Raw genomic sequence first — 20,097 nt, forward strand, 5'->3', positions numbered from 1 at the left:
TGCATGTTGAAACAGCATCACATGCAGCTGATGTCACCTGAGAGCTTTACTACATTGCAATAAAATTTCCAACTGCAATCAAATTTCACCTGACACAAATTTATTTTGGACGCACAGTATGTACCCCAAACCAAGTGGGACATGACTGATAGCCTCGTGCGATGTGTGGCTCTGGAGGAAACGTTTAAAATAGCTCCGTCGCTACACCTGCTGGCGGATCGCGCAAACAGCCCTGAAGTGGCAGTGACACTAGGGCCATTCAAGTGATTGGTCCGCCGGTCAGCCAGAAGAACCGGTCGAGCTCCGCAAAGCACACTTCTCCTAGGACTGCAGCGCACGGTTTGCTCCAACTGGGTGGCCGCTCGCTCAGCTCACTGGTCAGCTGCGACGTCACTTCAGCCTGGCCACAGTGGCCGTGCTCTTCTCAATTTCAAGTACAAAATCACCTATTTTTGCTGGTCGCTTGTGCCGTGCATGCGCATATTACGGTGGTTGTATTTTGTATCTTGCCGTCTTTTTCGGCTACTCTAAGGAAATGTGGTTTTCAAGAGGTCGAAATTTTCAATGCAGTTTAAGCCACTAAAATTTGATGCATGTTGAGGCTATTTAAACATGTACTTACATGGAAGTGTAACTAAAACCTAGAAACAAATCAAGAAAATGCCTTGTGCGAGTGGAGGTATTTTACCGTTTTGCTCTTTCCAAATCCCGAAACAGAACGAGGTACTGGATCGCAACCGAACTCATCGTTTGGGATTGAATTCGTTGGCCCACAACCCCAGATATACGAAACTCTGGGTTTTTGCGCTACTCTGATGAAGTGGAATTCTTCCACAGAAGAGGGAAACAAGACTCACCCATTGTTTTGTGGGTGCATATGTTGGAGAACTCGCTGGCCCCGGCCACATTGAAGCACTGCATCTTGATGTCATAGGAGGTGTCCGGAAGCAGGTAGCTCACTGTGTACGAGCGCGTGTGGGGTCCAGCCACGGTGATCTTAAGGTAGTCGCCTGCGCTCTGGGTCAGCCGATAGTAAATGTAGAAGCCCTCCACGTCGACCGTATCCAGGTCTGGGTACTGGGCCGTGGACAAGGAACAAAACTGCTGTTACCACGTGGCGGGAGATATGACTCGACCACAGTCCAGTAGATGCTGAGACACACGCCTCTCTGTGACTGGGTTAATGCACAAAGCTCTGCTGGAGAACAAAAACTGCCATTCACCTCCCAGAAGAGAGTGATGGCTGACGCACTCTCTGCCTTGATGCGGCGAATTACGGGTCCCTGTGTGGGCTTCCTCTTTGGTGGGTCTTTGTGCAGAAGAAACTTGATCGAGTTGGGCCCATTCTTGTTGTCGTTGTTTGAGTACACAGCCACGACACGAAACCGGTACCTTCCTCCTGCAGATGCAAAATTGGAAGAGGCGACTTTGAGGAACATGCATGGAGGCAGTAACCGCACGTAGTCTGCTTCTTTTCGCGTGTTGCGGTGAGTAAACGAATGATTAAAGTTACACCGCAAAGACCAGAAGCAAAAGCAAGACGTTGAGTGCCAGAAATGACATCGACAGCTTTGGGCTGTCTCAGCAGTCACCAGGATTTACCAATGTGCCTCTGCAGGTGGGAACAAGTGGGTTCGAGGTACGAAATAAGCACTTTCGAACTAACAGAAACTCTAGAACTTGGTCAGGTAATAGCTTCATTCTAGGAGACAAGTGCACCCCAGTTTTTCAAGGAAAATTTTCATTATATAGCTTTGAAGCAGTCTTTGTTGGAGCCCAAAAGGCTGCCGAAACAGTGGCCAAATGCAATGCACTGCCAGTGCGCTCCAAGCCGAGCACTGACCCACCTGCTTTGAGGCCCGCGATGGCGTGCGAGTGGATATGCGGGGGCACGTCCTCCTCGAGGGTCTTCCAGTGCGCGTGGGCGGCGGCGGGGGCCGCGGCGTCCCGGTACTGCACCTTGAAGAAGGAGATGGGCAGGCCGTCGTTGTGCGGCACGCTCCAGCGCACCATCACCGAGCTCTCCGACAGGCGGGACACCTCGGGCCGCGAGGGCAGCACCAGCTTCACTGGGGGGCAGGGGCGAGGCAGGGAGGTCGGCCACCAGCTCGGGAGGTGCCCGTACGCCACACCCGCTGCTGCCTCCAGAGGCCTTCTGGCGATGACTGACAACGCTGCTGTTGCGCAAGGCACGACTACAGGGATGCGACTCCACTCAAGGATGCCCTCGTACACGTGCGGCGGGAACAAACCCTGTCCAAAACCGGTGTGTGTGTGTGTTGCAACCAGCACTGCCTCTGCCAAAGTCTCGCAGGACAGGAGAGGTTCATGTTTGACGTGAACGTCCTATGAGCCCATGTTTGTGCTGCACTCACTGAGTTGCAGTAGCCCCTGCACGTGGCTGTCCCAGAACTCTTGGCGAGTTCAACCCTCTCGATGCCCACGAGGCTGTTTAATGTCTCGCTGCCCCTCATCTTGTTGTTCTGTGAATTCATACTGCCCGACGAACTTACCCGGCTAGAGTTTAGAGTGCTCCAAGGCCATGTTTTGGCTCTCGGCTGGACCACAAGCACAATTAACCGAGAAAAGAACATTTAAAAGAGCTTTGCAGACGTCGCCGTGCCAACACACTCGCATGTCCGCAGGGCTATATTGAGTAAATTTCTTGCAAATTCAACCTGCGCAACCTATGCCAGAACAAACAAAAAGTTAATATAAAACGATTTAAAATTATAATAAGCAGCTGCCAATCTGAAAAAATTGCACAACTGAACAGGGCCGAGATAGCATTAAAACACAATTCAAACCTTCAAACAAGAGCGGCATCATTGCGGCAGTTGGTGTGGCAGGTGCGAATGACACACGTGGCCGTATTCAGAGTCTGACCCCCCATGTTTCCCTGACTTGGCTGAGTGGAGGATATTGCAATGCTTCCACACGTGAAAATCGCTGTCAAGGTTTTCCTCGACTGGAGGACCGAGTAGAGGAGCGGTTCAGGATACAGGGGACGGTGCTGCCACTTTTGCCGCCCTCCATCCATTACAGGAAAGCCTAGGCAGGCTCTACACCTCTACAAAATAATCGAATGATGAATTACATGGGTTAATAGCACAATGCTGCCGTAGATAACGTTTCCGTAGATAACGTTTCAGCAAATTCACTTCAGTGTTCCTCAAATGGGCCATGAAGACAAATTACAAGTTTGGTTCATTGCAAAGAATTCTTAGCCCCAATAACAATGATACTAATTTTATCGCAAACTTCCAACCACGATTATATGTCCCCCGGTTTTACGACGACTCTCTTCTTACGACAGATCACTGCAGTCCTGGCAAACTCCCCACAGAAATACAGTCGAACCTCTATATAACGAACCTCGATTTAACGAAATTCGCGATATAACGAATTTTTTCAAGTTTTCTATCAAAATTTTCCAAAATGCCTGAATGTTTATCTCGATTTTACGAAGTAATCTCGTGTGGCGCTTCCGATGTAACGAAGTCACGGCAAGAAAGGAAGAACAAAATTCCGGTCGAGGCACGTTTTATTTTGCCTCTCAGAGCCTACATAGAAGATATTCAGTACCCGCATTAACTCTTAAACGGCTAAAATGAAAGAAAAGCGGTGAAATCTGCGGTTGACAGCAGTTAATAGGGATGAAAGAAGCTGCTCAAACCGCCAGCGGTCATAGACGGTATAATAGTGCGGCCACCATTTTGATGTCTCCATCGTTGCCTATGCCAGCGCCCTCTATGCTTAGGCTGCCGAAGCCTACTTCAAGCTTTTTTTCTACGCGTCCTTCCTTATGGTGCTGCTGCTCTAGATTGTGCTCGCTGATAACCACATTAATATTTTGTTCGTGCACCCTAGTCATATGATGCTTTGGCACAGTCTCTTGGAAATCGTGTTATCAGGGTTCCACTGTGATCGAAACATTGCAGAAGACATATGCAACAGTGGCACCAATTTTATCATGAATTTCAAACGAATAATCAAAATACTGCAGAAAACGCATGAAGCAGTGGCAACTCCCTAGCCACTTTTGGGCGATTTCTCTGCGATGTCATGGAAATGTGTTTGTGCGACTGGTAGCCGCCAACCCAAGCCTCTTCCAAGAAACGTAACTGGGCGGTTGTAGTAGGGCTTCTACTGCCATTTGGTAGGACCACCGGAATGGTAACAAGCTGCCAAGCCCACTGACAACCGAGTTCTTCGTGGTGGCCCACCCCATAGAGTTTCTCAATATCACCTAGAGCGGAAAGTGTCGCTGCGATCGCACGCCGACATGGGAATTGTGGGTGGTGTGCGAATCGGATTGGCAGCAAGTGGCTAGTACAAAGGGCTATGGATTAGGCTTTTCGGCTTCGAAGTGCTTGATAGTTCTGTTTTCGGTATGCTTTTTCGTTTTCCGGATGCCACTTTCTGGCATTCAGTGGCTATCACTGATATGCCTAAATAACAGTGTGATTAGCACTTAAGTGCTCGCGATAGCGGCGAGTTTCTTAGATGAAGGGGTGATCACATGCAGTGACGGCAACAAGCGACGTCGAAAATGTAACTCAAAAGGTACAACAGCAGAATGCACTGGGTGACAGCAACAAGAGAAAAAAAATTAATACGCTGCCGCCAATGTCCTCTGTCGTCGTCGCTACAGTTCACTGCATCACCGCTGCCGCCCGTTTGTGGGCTGCTTTTGGCCAGCACAAAGCAAGCGAGGGTCCCAGCGGCCTGTTATATACCGCATCGTACCACTTGCCGCCGCCGCCCACACTACAGCCACAAAATAAGCTACGCTAGCCCACACTATCCGTTTTCTGCACACATTCAGTTACGATTTTCGCATCGCTCGTCGCCGCCGCTGCGTTTACTTACTCTTTGAAGCATGCACTGCCTTGGCAGGCGCAATGGGGCAACATACATAGCAACTCGACAAGCCAGTATTTATTTGCCATTTGAAGCATTCATGCAATTTCATAATGCTTTGCGCGCGTACTTGAAGACTTACTTGCAGTAACAGGCTTCACTTCTACGTTAATTTATACCTGCTTAGACAAATAAATACAACGCGATTACATCATTCCTGCATCTCTATGTTGCATCTGCATCGCCTGCCAAGGCGCGTAGCATACGATTAATGAGACTAATGAGAGGGAGCAAGAACACAGATTTAGACAATCTAAATAATTTTTTTTCAGCTAGGTAAATATTAAAAAAAATCAAAGAAAACCTCATCCAGTTTAGAGTATGTAATAATTTAAAAATATATCCGGGACAGCCCGCTGTATCTGGCAGCGTCAGCCAAAGGCAGGACTTCTACTTTTTTTTTTCTTTGTAACCCCCAAATTTGTTTTGCAACATAAGCCCTCTAACACAGTGCCTTACACAAAACAAAATTTGTTGATAGCGGCACTTTTGGGAGCAACTTTTTAAACAAAAACTCAATTTGCGTAGCCACAAAGTCATTGCCGGCCATGCCACGGCGAACTTCCGGCCGAACTACACACTATGGCGGCACTCATGGAGGCGTAGAGCGCTTCTGCTGAATCACGATGACGCTAGCGCCAGATTCCACTCTAGGTAAGCGAGTGAGAAACTCTATGGCCCACCCGATGCCACGCGTGCCCAGAATACGACGTCACTGCAGCACCAAATCTGGCCACTCCTCGCTATTCCGCGAGTCTTCTTCCTGCCAAGAAGGAAGCCTCCTTGGCGGCTCAAACGGAGCCCCCAACCTCCCCTTCAGGATCTCAAAAGAGGAACCCAACCTCCTTTGCTCTTCTTCCTCTTGTGGCCCTCCTTGCGCTTGCCCGAGTTCTCTGCAGCCCCATTGATGCTGTCCGGCTCGTTCTCGTCCTCGTCTGGAAGGAGGAGGAAACGTGAACAGAGACACGAGCACTCGACGTGGCCAGCGCAGCGAGCAATCGACTTACCGTTTTTGTCGGAAATGTGCGATTCGTTTTGTGCCAGGACAAAGACGTGGGCAGTCGAGTGGACAGTGCCCAGGGAGTTGTTGGCAAAGCACTGGTACATGCCTCCCTGGTGCTTGGCCATCGTCCTGATGTGGATGCCAGTTTCTACAAGCAAAAAAGGCACAAAATGTGCAGCATAGGAAAACAAATACATCTTTTCTTTGAACTTATCTGCTTGTTTAGTACTACTTCTGATGATGCGAGTTTAGGATGATACAGATACCGTATTTACTCGCATAATCCTCGCACTTTTTTTTCGGAAAAGTCAATGCAAAGTTAGAAGTGCGAGAATTATGCGAAAAAAAAAAAAAAAAAAATCCGGTGCACAGTGTTGCCAATTTGCCTTATGCCAATCCCGCTAAATGTAGCGGTCAGTTTTTGTATAGGTAATCTCAGTGTTGCCAACAGCAGCTATTTCTTTTTATTTTATTAACGCCCTTATACCCGCTCCCTTTAAGCTCAATAAACGTTTTGCCACCACCACCATTACAACGTAAACAGTCTCCCGTCGATCAGCGATCATGAAATTGCCGCCTTTGCTTTCTAGCGCGCGCCTTATCTCGTCGTCGTATGTGCGTGCCCTACTCCAGTAACGCACGTTGAAGTCGGTGACGCCGAAGCGCCTGCCTGCGGCACGGTTGCCGTGTTCGATCGCGTACTCTTTCGCTTTCGATTTGAAAGCGGCAGTGTAGCTGGCGTTCCTCCCCATGGCGAAGCGGCACCAAGCACAAAACAATTAGATCAAAAAGTTCTCAAAACGGCAGCGAGCTATCCACCACTGACGCGAGTGACTCACTGACTGCTGCCGCTCAACGGCGGGACCACGACGGCGACACGACGACACGACAGCGGGCTGCGCGAACACCGTCTAGTTGCGCGCACGCGAAACATGCGCGAAACCGGCTCAAGGACGGTGTGAGTAGCGTTATAGTGTACTCTAGTACACTATATATAGTAACGTGTTAGGGCGCCTGTTAGGGAGTAGCCATGCAGGTTGTTAGGGCGCCTGGATGGCCTTGGATACACAGCGCTCTCCGCCGAACGGAGAGGCGGCGGGGGAGGGCGTGCGTTGGAGAGCGCGTGCACCATGCGGGTTTCGCGAGCAGGCAACTTTCGCCGCTGCAAAGTTGGGGGTGCGAGGATTATGCGAGGAACCAAAAAATTCAAGTTTTGGTGGCTCACATTCGGGGTGCGAGGATTACGCGAGTGCGAGGATTACGCGAGTAAATACGGTATTTTTCCCCACCCCGAGAGGTTCAAATCACAGAGGTTTTACAGTACAGACACCCAGATTTTCTTACAGTTGAATGCACAAATTATTTCTCGGATAAAACACTTATAAAGAGGCATACCTGCCAGGTTTGCCGGGATGGCATTAGGGAGATCTGACCGGGGAGGGAGGGGGGAGGGGGGGGGGGGGGGGGGTTGTACAACAGAATGGGTAACCTTACAGACCTTTTTTTATTTACTTACAACATAGCAGGAAATGAATGGTTTCTTTGTCCAAACTACCAACAAGCTACACCACTTAAGTGTTCGACGTGGCTGCCGCCGCCCCTTTCAGAAAGTCTTGGAAATAGTGCAAGCGCAACACAAAACAGCAGGAACTGAACTGTTTTGTTCTTTCATCTAAACTAACAACAAGCTACACCACTGGAGACTGGCTAAATCTTCAGAACTGCCGTCCAGAACGGCCGTGCTCGTGCGTAAATGAAAGCGGCGGTGGCGCTGCGCTTCCATCAACAGTAAACTAACAATGGGACGAACAGGTTCACCGTCTGCGCATGGGCGATTACGCTTTTTAAGCACTTCACTGATAACAATGCTGACTGGGGTCGGGTTCAGGTATACCTCCAGCGCATTGTGGCCAGACTGGGAAAAAGATTTGGCCAAAGACGGGTGCGTTTTCGGGAGATTTTTGTTTCGCTCGTACAATCGTACAAAACCATGAAAATTTGGGAGTCTCCCGGAAAATTCGGGAAACCTGGCAGGTATGAAGAGGTATTTTGTGTTATTAATGGCAGTCGTGATTGCAGGAGAACATGGCGCAACTGGAATAGCACGCCAAATGGCAAAATGTTGTTTGCATGAATTCCTCCTCTGAGGAACAGCGTAGAGTAAACCAGAAAAATGGAAAAAATCAAACGACCCGCACTGACGAAAAATAAGGACTGTTTTGCCTAGCACCCCTAGCGTAGCAATATGGCAAGAAAATGAAAACTGCAACTACTTCTGTGTTCAATCCCAACGGGCTCACAGACTTGCACGCGTTCCCTCCACGGGTCCCAGTGGCACAGGAAGCCTGGGCACTCACCCGAGATGGTTATGTGCGACGTGTGGTGCACCCTCTTGCCGTTGTGCAGCCAGTGGACAGAAGGCACAGGGTTGCCCTGGACAGAGCACTGCAGCCGCAGCTCCCCTCCATGCCGCACTATGTGGTTCTGCAGTGGCGTCACTATGTGGGGGGGCTCTGGAGAACGAGCAACGCACCACGCGTGAGCAGCCCGCAACACCCACACTGGATACAATGGACGGCGTGAAATTTCCTGGCATGGAAACCCCCATGGATACAAGTGAAATTTACTGGGTAATTACCTAGTGAAGGAATTGGCAGATAAGAAAATGGTTATGAGACAAAAAAACAATGATAGGCGATACAGCGCAATATAGGAGTGTGCGAATACTAAAATTTTTGAATACGAATAAGGCAAAAATTTGACTTCCAATATTGAATGGAATATCAAATATATGTGTAGTATTAAAAAGATACAAAACAAGAAGTAACGATAGCTTATTAGACACTGCAGCAGTTTGAGTAGACTTACAGTGATGCACTCATTCAAATTGTTGTGCAGAATAATGAATTATTCACTGCTAGACATATTCAGGAAGAATGAATTCCCTATGCGTGATAAAATGAACCCTCCAGAAATAAAAAAAATTAAAGTAGTTGCACTCAACATGAACGCAGTCACGCACGGAGCCGTGATTCGCCACAGAGGCCGTGTAGCCTCCCTTCACTAGTTTCACTATCAGCCCGGCATCGAAAGAGGACACCGCAGCCCCTGAAAATGCCTACGAAGACACACTGGATGGAGTTTTCCTTAATTTGAAGGAATTAATGCATCAATTCATGATTTCTTTCCTTAGTTAATGTTATTGTGGTGCGTTAAAAAAAAGAGTGTGTTATAATTGAGCAATTATGCATATGCTTAGGAGAACGTGTAGCACACAAAAAAATTCATTATTTGCTGAATTATTCGCCACTTTTCCAGAGCATTCAGACATGGCCAAATATTTGGAAGTTTTCGAATATGCGTTCTCTGAATCAAATACACTTCGAATAACATACCTGCCAACCTAGCAACATGAAAATTCGGGAGACCGAAGTGGGGGGGAGGGGGCAAAGGGGGGAGAAAGAAAATGATTTTTTTTTTGCAAATTACTGAGACTGGAGATTGACACCAGAAAGGGGTAAGGATGTTTATTTTGAGCTGCTTTGTTCTTTCGGTGAAGTTACGAAGCACGGAAACTCAGCTGTGTGTGAGTCCAGAAATGCAAGTACTTCTTTACTTTTGACAGTGCCATCGATTTTACAATTGAACTCGGGGGAAAACATGCAACTGACGCCGAGGCAGGCGGCGTAGGCCTAGCGTACAAAATGCGCTCGCAGTTCCTCCAAACCAGGTCGTGCTCTAAACAATGACTCATATTGCAAGATGCCTGCCTGCCGCGTTCATGAAAGACCTGTTTTCAGCGATGGTAGCTAGCGATCCTTGCGGAGGTCGCTCGCAACAGATTTTCGCACACACGGCCCCGGCCGCCTCGATCGGCGCCGCCGCCGTGGCGCGCATGTCCCCATTCCACCGAGCCAACCGATCTCCATTGGCAGTTGGCTATTCCAAAGTGGCCGGCGTTGCACAAATTTCAAGTGACAACACGCCGCATTAACGCAGACACTATCGAAGTACTCGCATTAACGCTTCGTGACAAAACTATGCGTGGAACGTCAGCTACGACAGACCAACGCGAAAGTTGTGGCACCATTTCCCTCGCCTTTTTTCGGTACGGTGGCAAGCGCGTCTCGCGGCCGGCCTTCGCCCAGATGCGCGGTACTCTATAGCAGTCTATAGCGGCACTCTACGGTAAGGTTACAATAAACGCGAAGTATATATATATATATATAGTGGCGAGTGCTCTCCCGCAGCACTACAACTGTCGCAGCAGGAGAGACTGACGTACGCGCGTGATTAAAAAAAAACGCCTCTACTGTGCGGCCACTTTTCGGGAGATTGAGATAGCTTTCGTACAATCGGGAGATTAGGTCAAAATTCGGGAGTCTCCCGGACAATTCGGGAGAGTTGGCAGGTATGGAATAAGAAGAATATTCAATTCATATATGAAATTTCAAATATTTGCAAACCCCTAGTGCATAACCTTTTCTTAGTAACCTGCCTGCAGGGCTTGACTCTACCTTTTCCAAGACAAAGTTACTGTGGGTTTAGGGTACTTTTTTCTACAGCAGCAACTATTAGGCAATCAATGTCCTTGCAAGCCCGCTAGCTTAAGCTAAAATTGCTGCTTAATTACATCATTCATTAAAAGAATTACTACTCACAGAATTAAAAATTTAGGAAGATAGAAAAAAACTGGTCAAGAGAAGCTTATACTCTCATAAGAAAAGATGAAATAAGGACTTCCAAACTATTCAGAATGTTATTATATTTAACAGAACAAACAGTTCTCCAGAAAGGGACGTAGCCCTAGCTGAAAATATTTTTTAGCTTTAAAAGATTTAAGCCAAATCATGCTTTGCTGGCATGTCATTAAGCCATCAATAGTCAACATTTATTTTGCAGGGGGCTCACTTTTTACTGGACGAGCAACAAATGTTACAATAACGCTCATACAATAGACACCATTCAAACTATATGCTGCAATGAGTAAGATTGTGTAGGAAAAAGCTAAATAGACATTCTGAACAGTGTTTGCTTTTGGTTATTGCACTTGCAGGGGTGAGACAGCTGAATCAGACTTGGGAGCAGTTTTTGGAGCAGCGAAATCTCAATTTTGGAGCAGAAGAACCTTGATTTGGAGCAGAACAACATTTATACCCGCCGCGGTGGCTCAGTGGCTAAGGCGTTGCGCTGCTGAGCACGAGGTCGCGGGTTCGATTCCCGGCCGCGGCGGCCGCTTTTCTGATGGAGGCGAAAAGCAAAAACGCCCGTGTGTACGAGATTTCGGCGCACGTTAAAGATCCCCAGGTGGTCAAAATTAATCCGGAGCCCTCCACTACGGCGCGCCTCATCGCCTGCGTTGCGTCGGCGCGTTAAACCCCACAATCAATCAATCAGAACAACATTTATTGTCAGCTTAGGAGCCTAAAAACTCAAACTTTTGGCAACTCACGAGAGAAAAGTGCACTTTTTAATCGGTTTTGAATGTACATAACACAAAGTTTTTTCCCAACAGAGTATCACAAGGTACAAACTGCACTACCTTTTTACAAACCATTTTTAAATTCTTAGGCTCTATGCATAGATAGCGTGGAGTGCTGTTGAAAATATCGAATTGAAAAACTAAGCAATCGCAAGGCATTTTTATTATCATGTGATTGCCGAAATTGTTATTTTTGTAAACATAGGCTCGGCATTACGCACAAGTGTAGAGCTTAGGCAAAAGTTGCGCAAAGAGAGGTGAAAGTCGCCGCACCCCACCAGGCCTCCCATTGCAATTACCAAGGTGCACATTCACTACGATCGTAATTTGAGTAACATTGGTATGTTTAGCCACCTCCCTTTTGGCATTAAATTTCACTTCAGATAAATGAACAATAATTATTACTAGCGTGCAATAACAGCCCGTCCCGCTGTCAAACACTGCTTGAACATTTTTTGGCGACGTAGCCTGCGCCGCCACTTATGCAGTGTTGATTGTCCCATTCCTGCTGCTTGCAAGCTTGCTGTCAAAGGCAGCAATAACTCAGTGTTTTATAACACCACAACGAGTCCAAAATTTCACTTCAAGCACGCACCGGCCTCACACTCAAGGCCGAAACACGGCGAATTTGAGGGCGCCATGTTGTTTTTGATGAACTCCCGTCTTTCGAGTCACGCAACTTTCCACAACAGATCAAACGACTAAATGTAAACCCAGCCACCCCCATAATTAAAACCAAGGTAGAAATCGGCGAAGAGCACTCTGCCTGAACCACAAGCAACTGCTCCGCCCGAGGGCCATGTTTTCACATCGTCACCACACCAAGATGGCGGCGCCCAGTAATGTCGTTCCAGAGATACGGCGCTCCAAAAATTGCCATATCAACTTGCACAAGTAGTTTGACGCCTCAGTACACAGAAATAGTTTTTCTACAGGACTTTGCAATGGTTTTCGATGGGAAAACGCACAGAATATAACAAGTGCAGCACGACATTGTGACTTTCGAAAAAACTATCCCGGGGACAATTTTATGCAGGTTTTTTATTGAATGATCAATCAATTCAACCTTTACAAACAACATCACCTTGGGTGTGCTGGAAAATTTTGTCGTCAGTAAGCATTTTTCCCCACTGAAACTGACAGGAGCCTTAAAATCCTTGGCTCTCAGACTGTTTTGGAGCAGTTTGGCGCAATTTTTGCAATTTTCAAGCTTTTGGAGCAGCCTGGCGCAGGAAAAGAAATTTGTATCAAATATGCGCAATATGCACAGCTGTCTCACCCCTGCACTTGGGATAAGGAATTAAATCAGCTGCAAGCAGCAGTTGATCACCAGACAGGCGGTGCTTGGGAGAATGCAGCACTTGTACCTGAAGACACACATCTTTCTCAACAATGTCTCCATACTTGTGCACTCAGTTAAAAAACATTCCACCATGAAACAAAAAAAAAAAAAAAAAAGAGTCACAGAATATGTTGCCAGCAGGCTCTTCATGCACACTTCGCATAGTATAAAAGAAGCCAATTGGTGCTTGAAACAGCTTTTAACTGACTTTTCAACTGGACGCAAAACAGTCGCTTACCTTGAACAACCAATGTTGTTCTAGACGAAAAAATAGACCCAAGGCGGTTTGCAGCCTTGCACACGTACGTGCCACTGTCTCTAGAATGAACACCAAAAATTTCTATATTCCCTGCAAAGAAAATAAAAAAGAAAAGCATAAATATTTGTTCAAAAAGCTGATGGGAGAATTTATCAGGAGCATATCAGAGAACGAGACACACAGCTGAGTGCTCAAAATACAATTCAAGCTGATGCATTTTCTTGAAATATTGTAGACCTGACCAAAGCTAGCTTTACGCATGGCAAAGCTGGCGTAAGTGATGACCCACCATCACAGCCAAAGGGTGGCCCACAAATGGAGCAAGGGTTGGCACCTTTCTCCGAGGACGGACGGGGAGAGAGAGGGGGATAACTGGGGGGGGGGGATGTCAGTTGTAGCTGAGCTTGCAATGTGCCAATTCAAAAGAAAAAAAAAAGGGGGGGAGGCAGGAAACAAACAATGGGGAAGGCCTTGACTCTTCAATCGTGCTCACAGATGCTATCGTCCTCCGGCCAGGGTTGCCACTTTTCGCCAAAAACCAAACCTGTGGCAAAAGACGGACAATGAAATCTGGCCAATTAATTGGGGACTAGGACTAGAAAACTCCATCGTACAAAGTAGGGGGGGCTGCAGAAGGCAATGCTAAGACTGGCACAGAGGAGAACGTGTTAAATGTAATTCTAGGCCTCGACAGCTCCAGTGCACGGTAACTGTGAGTGTCTAGTCCCCCCTTGCTGACACTTGCCAGTTGCCAAAACCGGGCTTGCCAGGCTCAAGGCCCGGTGACAATCCCATCCGGGGATGTCCCTGACGCGCTTTCTATTCCCCTCACTTTGCACGAGGGCTGACCAGGTGGCTGCAGCAGTGACACTGCCCTTAGCAGACTTAGCTTTCTGCTGCTCTGCCGGAGCCCCCAGACAATTAAGTTTAATCTATTTACCGTATTTACACGATTGTAAGTCGACTCGAATGTAGGTCGACCCCCTAAAATTGCACCCACCCCCCAAAAAAAATGCGAGCGCCGCTTAGAAAATTGTATCACAAAGAGAAGCTCTTCCGTCAACCCACACGGCGGCACTAATGATCGATGCTCCCACAAGAGCCGAGCGCTCGCGGTATGCGCTGTAGATGTTAAAAAAGAAAAGCTTTTGTATAAGCACCCGGAATAACCATGTGCTGTGGGTTGAGCGGGAAGAGCACATTCGCTGCGAGATGACAACCATCGAAGCAACCGGCAGCGGCCACTGCCGCGCGATACCAAACCAAACAACATGGCGGCTGACAGAAGCGGCCGCGCGCGATTTACTTTTGAGCGACTAACCTCCCACCATCGCGTTCGGAAGTGAACTGAACAATGTGATATGATTTGGGCTACGTTAGCGCCGCGCATTGAATCAAGGGATTTGTTAATACAGTAGAATCTCGATGATACGAATCTCGCGGGACCGCGAAAAATATTCGTATCATCCGAAATTCGTATGAACCAACACAGACCAAAAAATTGAGCGCTGAAAAAAGATTTCGTTTATTTCTTTTCTTACTTTCGCGTGAACAAATCCGTGACTTTTTCTGCTTTTTTTGAACCCCCACGTCACAAAGCAGTCCTTTCTGGCGCGCGTAACGCTTCGCCTAGCTTCGCGCTTGTCTCCTCACTCCCGGTGTCCAAGCTCGCTACACGCCGCATGCAGTCAAGCGTGAACCGCATGGGCGTGTTTGCACGCGATTCGCACGCCTCGGCTTTGCGCGTGCTGTATTTTCACGGCCACATTGACGATTTCGCGCCCGCGGTATCTCCTACCTCGGTCAGAAAAAGACGCTGACGACTTGCGAAACGCTCGAGACAGCCCGCTGGCTCCGCCCGAGATGTTTAGGCTTAGCACTCCGGCAGATATTTTATGGGCGCTTTCACTAGCGGCGCGGACGGTGTTTTATAGTACCGTTTTCGCCAACGTTATCAGCTCCTTTACTGCACAAGAAACTTCGTGTCTGCCTTGAGCGGCATTTTAAAGAGCGGCTAGAAGCAGTCGCTCAAGCGGCCGTGTCACTTCGCGGCCGAAGCCGCCGCCATGTTGCCGCCGCCGGCCGCGGCGCGCGCAGCGTGCGAGAGGTTTCGCGGCGCGCATGGGGCGTACGGGGCGCGTTTTCGCGAGCAGAAAACAACAGCCCGGCCGTTTCTGGAGAAAAAAGAGTGACAAATGGGGAGAGAGAGCCGTCACTTGCTTGTTCGGCAGTCGGGCGCCTCGCCGGCTCGTTCGTATCATCCGCCGGGCCGCGCAGGTCCGTTCGTAACAGCCGAAATTTTTCCCATTGCAAACAATGCAATTTTGCCGGGACTTTTCAGAAATTCGTATCATCCCGAAATTCGTATCACCCAGAATCGTATCATCGGGATTCTACTGTACTCATTTTGTTTATTAGAGACGAATAAAATGCTTCTTGACGCGTTTTTGCACGCGATTCGTGCGCGTCGGCGTCGCGCGGGAGACTTTTTCACGCCGGCGTCGACGATTCCACGCTCGCGGCAGCTTCTGCTGCTTTTAAGTTCTACCGTTCTACCTCGGTATGACGCGTGACGAGCGCGGTAGTGGGAGGAACCTGACGACTTGCCCCAGCCGGCTGGCGCCACCGGAGATGTTTAGGCTTACCACGGTGGCGGATATTTGATTGGCGCTTTCCCTAGCGGCGCGAATAATGCTTTATAGTGTCGTTTTCGACCACATTATCAGCTCCTTTCCTGCACAAACGTCTTCGTTTGTGCCTTCACTGATATCTTAAAGAGCGGTTAAAAGCGGTTGCGCACCTCTTCGCGGCTGGTGACACCGCCATGTTGCCGCTGCCGATCGCGTAGCGTGCAGCATGCGGGTGGAATTCGCGGCAGCGTCAGCGCGGCGCATTTTCGCGAGCAGAAAACGCCCCATGCGGTTCACACTTTAGACCATAACCATGGTCAGGGGTCTACGAGGTGGGGACAGCTTTGTCCCCACCTCGTAGACACCCAACTTCTCGTTTCTCTTGCCGTTACTAGCGGTAGACGGTTCGACTTCGATTCTAAGTCGACCCCCCAACATTGGATTGTCAAATTTGAAAAAAAGGGTCGACCTACAATCGTGTAAATATGGTATATACATTATTAGGCTTTTTACCATGCACCAGAACCTACTCTGAAACAGGAACACAGTTCGTGTACTATATCTGGAAATTTACAATATGCGGAGTTACCTTCCTTCAGCTCCAGCGAGTGCGCTGCGTTATCATCGTTCAAAGGGTAAACCTCGCGCGCAGAGCTGAAGGAGATCAGCTAACAGGCCTCGCTCCGTCTCTGGTAGACTGACGGCAGTAGTAAGTGAACTCACGGAAGCATTCTGTAAAATAAGGAGTTTGCTTGCATTTTTCTATCGAGCAGCGGTTTCAGTGCGTGCAAAGCAGAACATAGCTTTGTCTTCGAGCGCCACAAGGTTGTGAGAGCCAACGAACATATGCCATACACTACGCAACGAGGGCGCGTGAAAAGGCATATTCAGTGATGGAACAGACAACTGGCTTCTTGGAGCAGTGCTTGGAGCAGCCAAAATGAAGATTTGGAGCACACTTTCCAGTTGCTGTGGGTAACCTTGTCTAAACAGAAGGTTACCTGCAGCACTTTTGGGAATCGTGGAGAACCGCAAATCGCGATCCTGAGCCGGTGCGTGCTTCAGGGAGAGATGCGATGCATTGAAACCGGTCCGGCGCGCCGCTAGTTTGGCGGTGCTCCTTGCGTTGGCTGCGTGAACGAGTGCACTTGGAAGAGAGTGAGATCGGAGAGCCGGTCTGGGTGGAGATCGGCGGAACAGCGCGGCTGTGGCGGACCATGTATCTCAGGTGGGGACTGTTGTCGCGCAACGGGAGTGCCTGCCTCCCGTTTGCGATCCCGATCGGACGGTGTGATTCATGAACGCTGTCGAGCTTTGCGCTCGCATGCTCTGGGAGTTCCCAAATAAACGGCTGTGCTTCGGCACTACTGCCTACTCTGTTCTCGTATCGGCGAACCTCACTCTCCCGTAGATGCAGGGGCCCACATGGTTGACCCGCCGGAAGCTGGCGTTGTGGCCTACGCTGTAGAACTGGCTAGGTCGCCCCTAGGAACCCCGCATTTTCTACAAACTTTAGCACTTGTTATCGTTCCGTCTGTACGGAATGCGCAGAAAACACAGCGTTTGGAAAAGCATTGGCGCGCAATTAGCGAAGTCAATACCCTACGACGGTGAACACCCAAGCTTCTGGAAGCAATGTCTCCGGCAGGACGCGGCAAAAGGTACTAGATGCACTGCAGGTGCTTAAACGACCCGCCTGAGCTTCTAACCCGTAATCCACGTGCCTATTGGAAAGGCGTGCCTGCACCTGGTTCGAAAAAGGTCAGGGTACTTACTGCAGGTCTTTATCTGACCGATCTGAACTTGTGCTTTTCCATTTGCTGCGCGCCGCTGTTGATAAATAATTATAAATCGTGCATGCACATCTTTACCCTCGTTATGTTTGGTCCGGGCGGAGCTTTGGTCACGAGGACTCTCGAGACGGCTGCGGAAAGCGACTGTGCATTTCACACCAGGTTGGCGCGTCACGCGAGGGAAGAGGATATGATCACCAGACGAGGTGAGATGAAGGCTTCCACTTGAGCGATGCCTAGCCAGGCAACTGCTCTTATTTCAAATGGCGCTTGTCACTTCTTCATTCGTGGCCGGCGTGATGAAGTCTGGGTGCCCGACCGGCCGCTGGACTGGTGAAAAGCATTTCTCACTCAGTCGGTGACAAATAGTAAAGGCGAAAGCAGCCTCCTTGCCGTAGCCGGCCATGGCTCGGTGATGTAAAAGCTACCGCTGCCAGCGTTTATGCCCTAGACCGCACCGGTGCTGCCGGTGCTTCGCTCCTAGTTCGTGACGCAATGACCACACCACGAAAAAAAAAACAGAAAGGAAGTGGGTGAGGGAAATGCCAGCTCATCTCTCAGCAAATAACCATCGTTGCTCGTGGAACAAAAGCCGAGAGGGTTAAGAAACGTATGATCTTTCAGTTAAAATTTCACTTAGCCTTTAGTACCCCTTTAAAAACAAACCTAACACAGTGAACACAAGCTTGTTTACATATGATACATAAAATGGAGAGACAGAGTACAATATCCTCCACCTGGGCTGCTCATGCCACGAAAGCAACTGAGCCTGCAGCAAATACCGCACAGAGCATCCGAGCAAAGGAGTGCCCAGCTGTGGCTTACCAAGCACCATCCTGTGGCGCGTTCTGGGCAGGTGGCCCCCTTCTTTGTTCCAGCTGATGTCAGGGGACGGATTCCCATTGGCCGCACACTCCATGGTCACGTTGCTTCCAGTGACCACCTCCATGACCGCTGGAGGGACAAAGGTGAACAGGGGCGGCTCTTGTGCCGCTGGCTCTGTAAGCAACGCAAAGCACGCCCTCTCAGTCAACCCAAGTGATGCAGCAGGGATCGAGGCTCAATCGCAACACTCATCTTTGAACAAGAGATAAAAGAAGGAACTGTGATGACCACTGCAATCCAAAATCGGAACTTATCAATGCCGAAGCCGAAACAGAGGTGGAAACGACATCATTGAGTCCGTCACCCCTCCCCTGTCATCCCTTCCCTTGCTCAGTCCAGGGGCAGGAAGTTGTGCCAGTCAGATTACTGCGTCCCACTGATGGCAACTGAGTTGGTGGCACCTGCACTATGGGACTGGCACTGCTTTGCGGCAGAAGCTCCTCGTCAACTTTTGTTACAATGACAAACTTTTTTATAAAAGAGCGCAACATCAGTTCACTCACCATGCACCGTCAGGTAGATCTTGTGCAGCGCGGTCATCCGTTTCTTGATTAAAGGATTATGAGCTGTACAAATGTAGACGCCCGAGTCCCAGATTGTGCTTGACTGAATCTGCAGACTTCCAGAAGGCATAATGTGATGTCGAGCTGCAAAACAAGGTGTGGACAAACCATACATGAACAAACAAATGAAGCAGAGCTTATGGTGTTTCATTGTGTTCACTTTTGCAACGACTCGCAGTGGCGCCACTGATGAACGGTGATTTGGAGCAATTTTTGTATCAGCAAATTATTAATTTTGGAGCAGTTTGGAGCACCTAAATGCCAGTTTTGGAGCACCTTGGAGCAACTAAACATCAACTGCTAGATGTGCCCAAAGCATCTCTCAACACTAAAGATTGACCAGTATCGTCCAGTAATTGATGTGTAGGTCGTCATGGAATGCGCTTCAAGGTGCTTTTCCCACATGCGATCACAAATGGACGGCATAGCTCAAGAATAATGGTCTTCTTGTCCCTACTAGGGGAAGTCTTTTTCAAGGAGTCACTGAAAACGCTTCATAGTTGGCAGGCTCGAACATGCATTAAAAATAGCTTTCACAGTCAGCTCTCCCAATAGCCCAAGAATAGCGAAATAGCCAATAAAGAAAAGTTCTACAACCACAAGAAAAAGTAGCCATATTTGGCTCTTTATAGCCCGACCTGTCATTCCTGGGGCAATGGGATTTTTTTTTCCACTTATTTCGAAACAGTCGCTAGAAGTCGCCAGAAGTTTGATGCAATTAAATCCCCAAGTATCCACGCAATAGCAAAAAATGCAACAAAACATAATTTGCAAGGTATTTAGTTCCTTTCTGGTGTAAATAAAAGACAACATGCAACACGATAATGAATATTGAAATGCTTCGACAAACCTGCCTAGCAAAAAAAACAACGCGCCTCTTTTAAGCCCTCGTGTTTTTACTTTTTCATTTTATTAGATGCAGGCGCTTGCTATCAGTCCCCGTGTGCATTTCCAAGCTAGCTGGAAATGTGCACGAGAAACGCGCATGGAGCACTTTTGCATGCGATTCGTGCGCGTCGGCACTGCGCGTGCGATTTTTTCACGCCCGCACGCGGCAGTTTCTACCACGCTCAGAAAATGACGCGCGTCGCGCGCGGCAGTGGGAGGAGCCTGGCGACTTGCGCCAATGGGGTGGCGCGTGCCTCATGGCGGCGGTTTTGAAGCGCTCGAGACAGCCCGGTCACGGCCGGCTGGCTCCGTCGGCGGTTTTTAGGCTT

General features: G+C 48.8%; 1 protein-coding gene across 3 annotated transcripts in view; it reads right to left on the reverse strand.

Annotated features, from left to right (window-relative positions):
* The window catches only part of LOC144178126 (interference hedgehog-like), a 67,258-nt gene that overhangs the window by 25,629 nt on the left and 21,532 nt on the right, over positions 1–20,097 (reverse strand). For all 3 annotated transcript variants that reach the window (XM_077705671.1, XM_077705669.1, XM_077705670.1), the window contains exons 5-13: positions 18,821–18,964; positions 18,258–18,431; positions 12,989–13,099; positions 8,284–8,439; positions 5,931–6,074; positions 5,766–5,858; positions 1,848–2,069; positions 1,224–1,399; positions 858–1,077 (exon numbers count right to left, since the gene is read on the reverse strand). In XM_077705671.1, the coding sequence (XP_077561797.1) occupies positions 858–1,077; positions 1,224–1,399; positions 1,848–2,069; positions 5,766–5,858; positions 5,931–6,074; positions 8,284–8,439; positions 12,989–13,099; positions 18,258–18,431; positions 18,821–18,964 (1,440 nt within the window). The remainder of the gene's footprint in view (positions 1–857; positions 1,078–1,223; positions 1,400–1,847; positions 2,070–5,765; positions 5,859–5,930; positions 6,075–8,283; positions 8,440–12,988; positions 13,100–18,257; positions 18,432–18,820; positions 18,965–20,097) is intronic.

Source organism: Haemaphysalis longicornis, unplaced genomic scaffold (assembly GCF_048455015.1).
Source record: "Haemaphysalis longicornis isolate Haplotype H1 unplaced genomic scaffold, Haemaphysalis longicornis Haplotype H1 scaffold_4, whole genome shotgun sequence".
In the NCBI taxonomy this organism is placed as follows: domain Eukaryota; kingdom Metazoa; phylum Arthropoda; class Arachnida; order Ixodida; family Ixodidae; genus Haemaphysalis; species Haemaphysalis longicornis.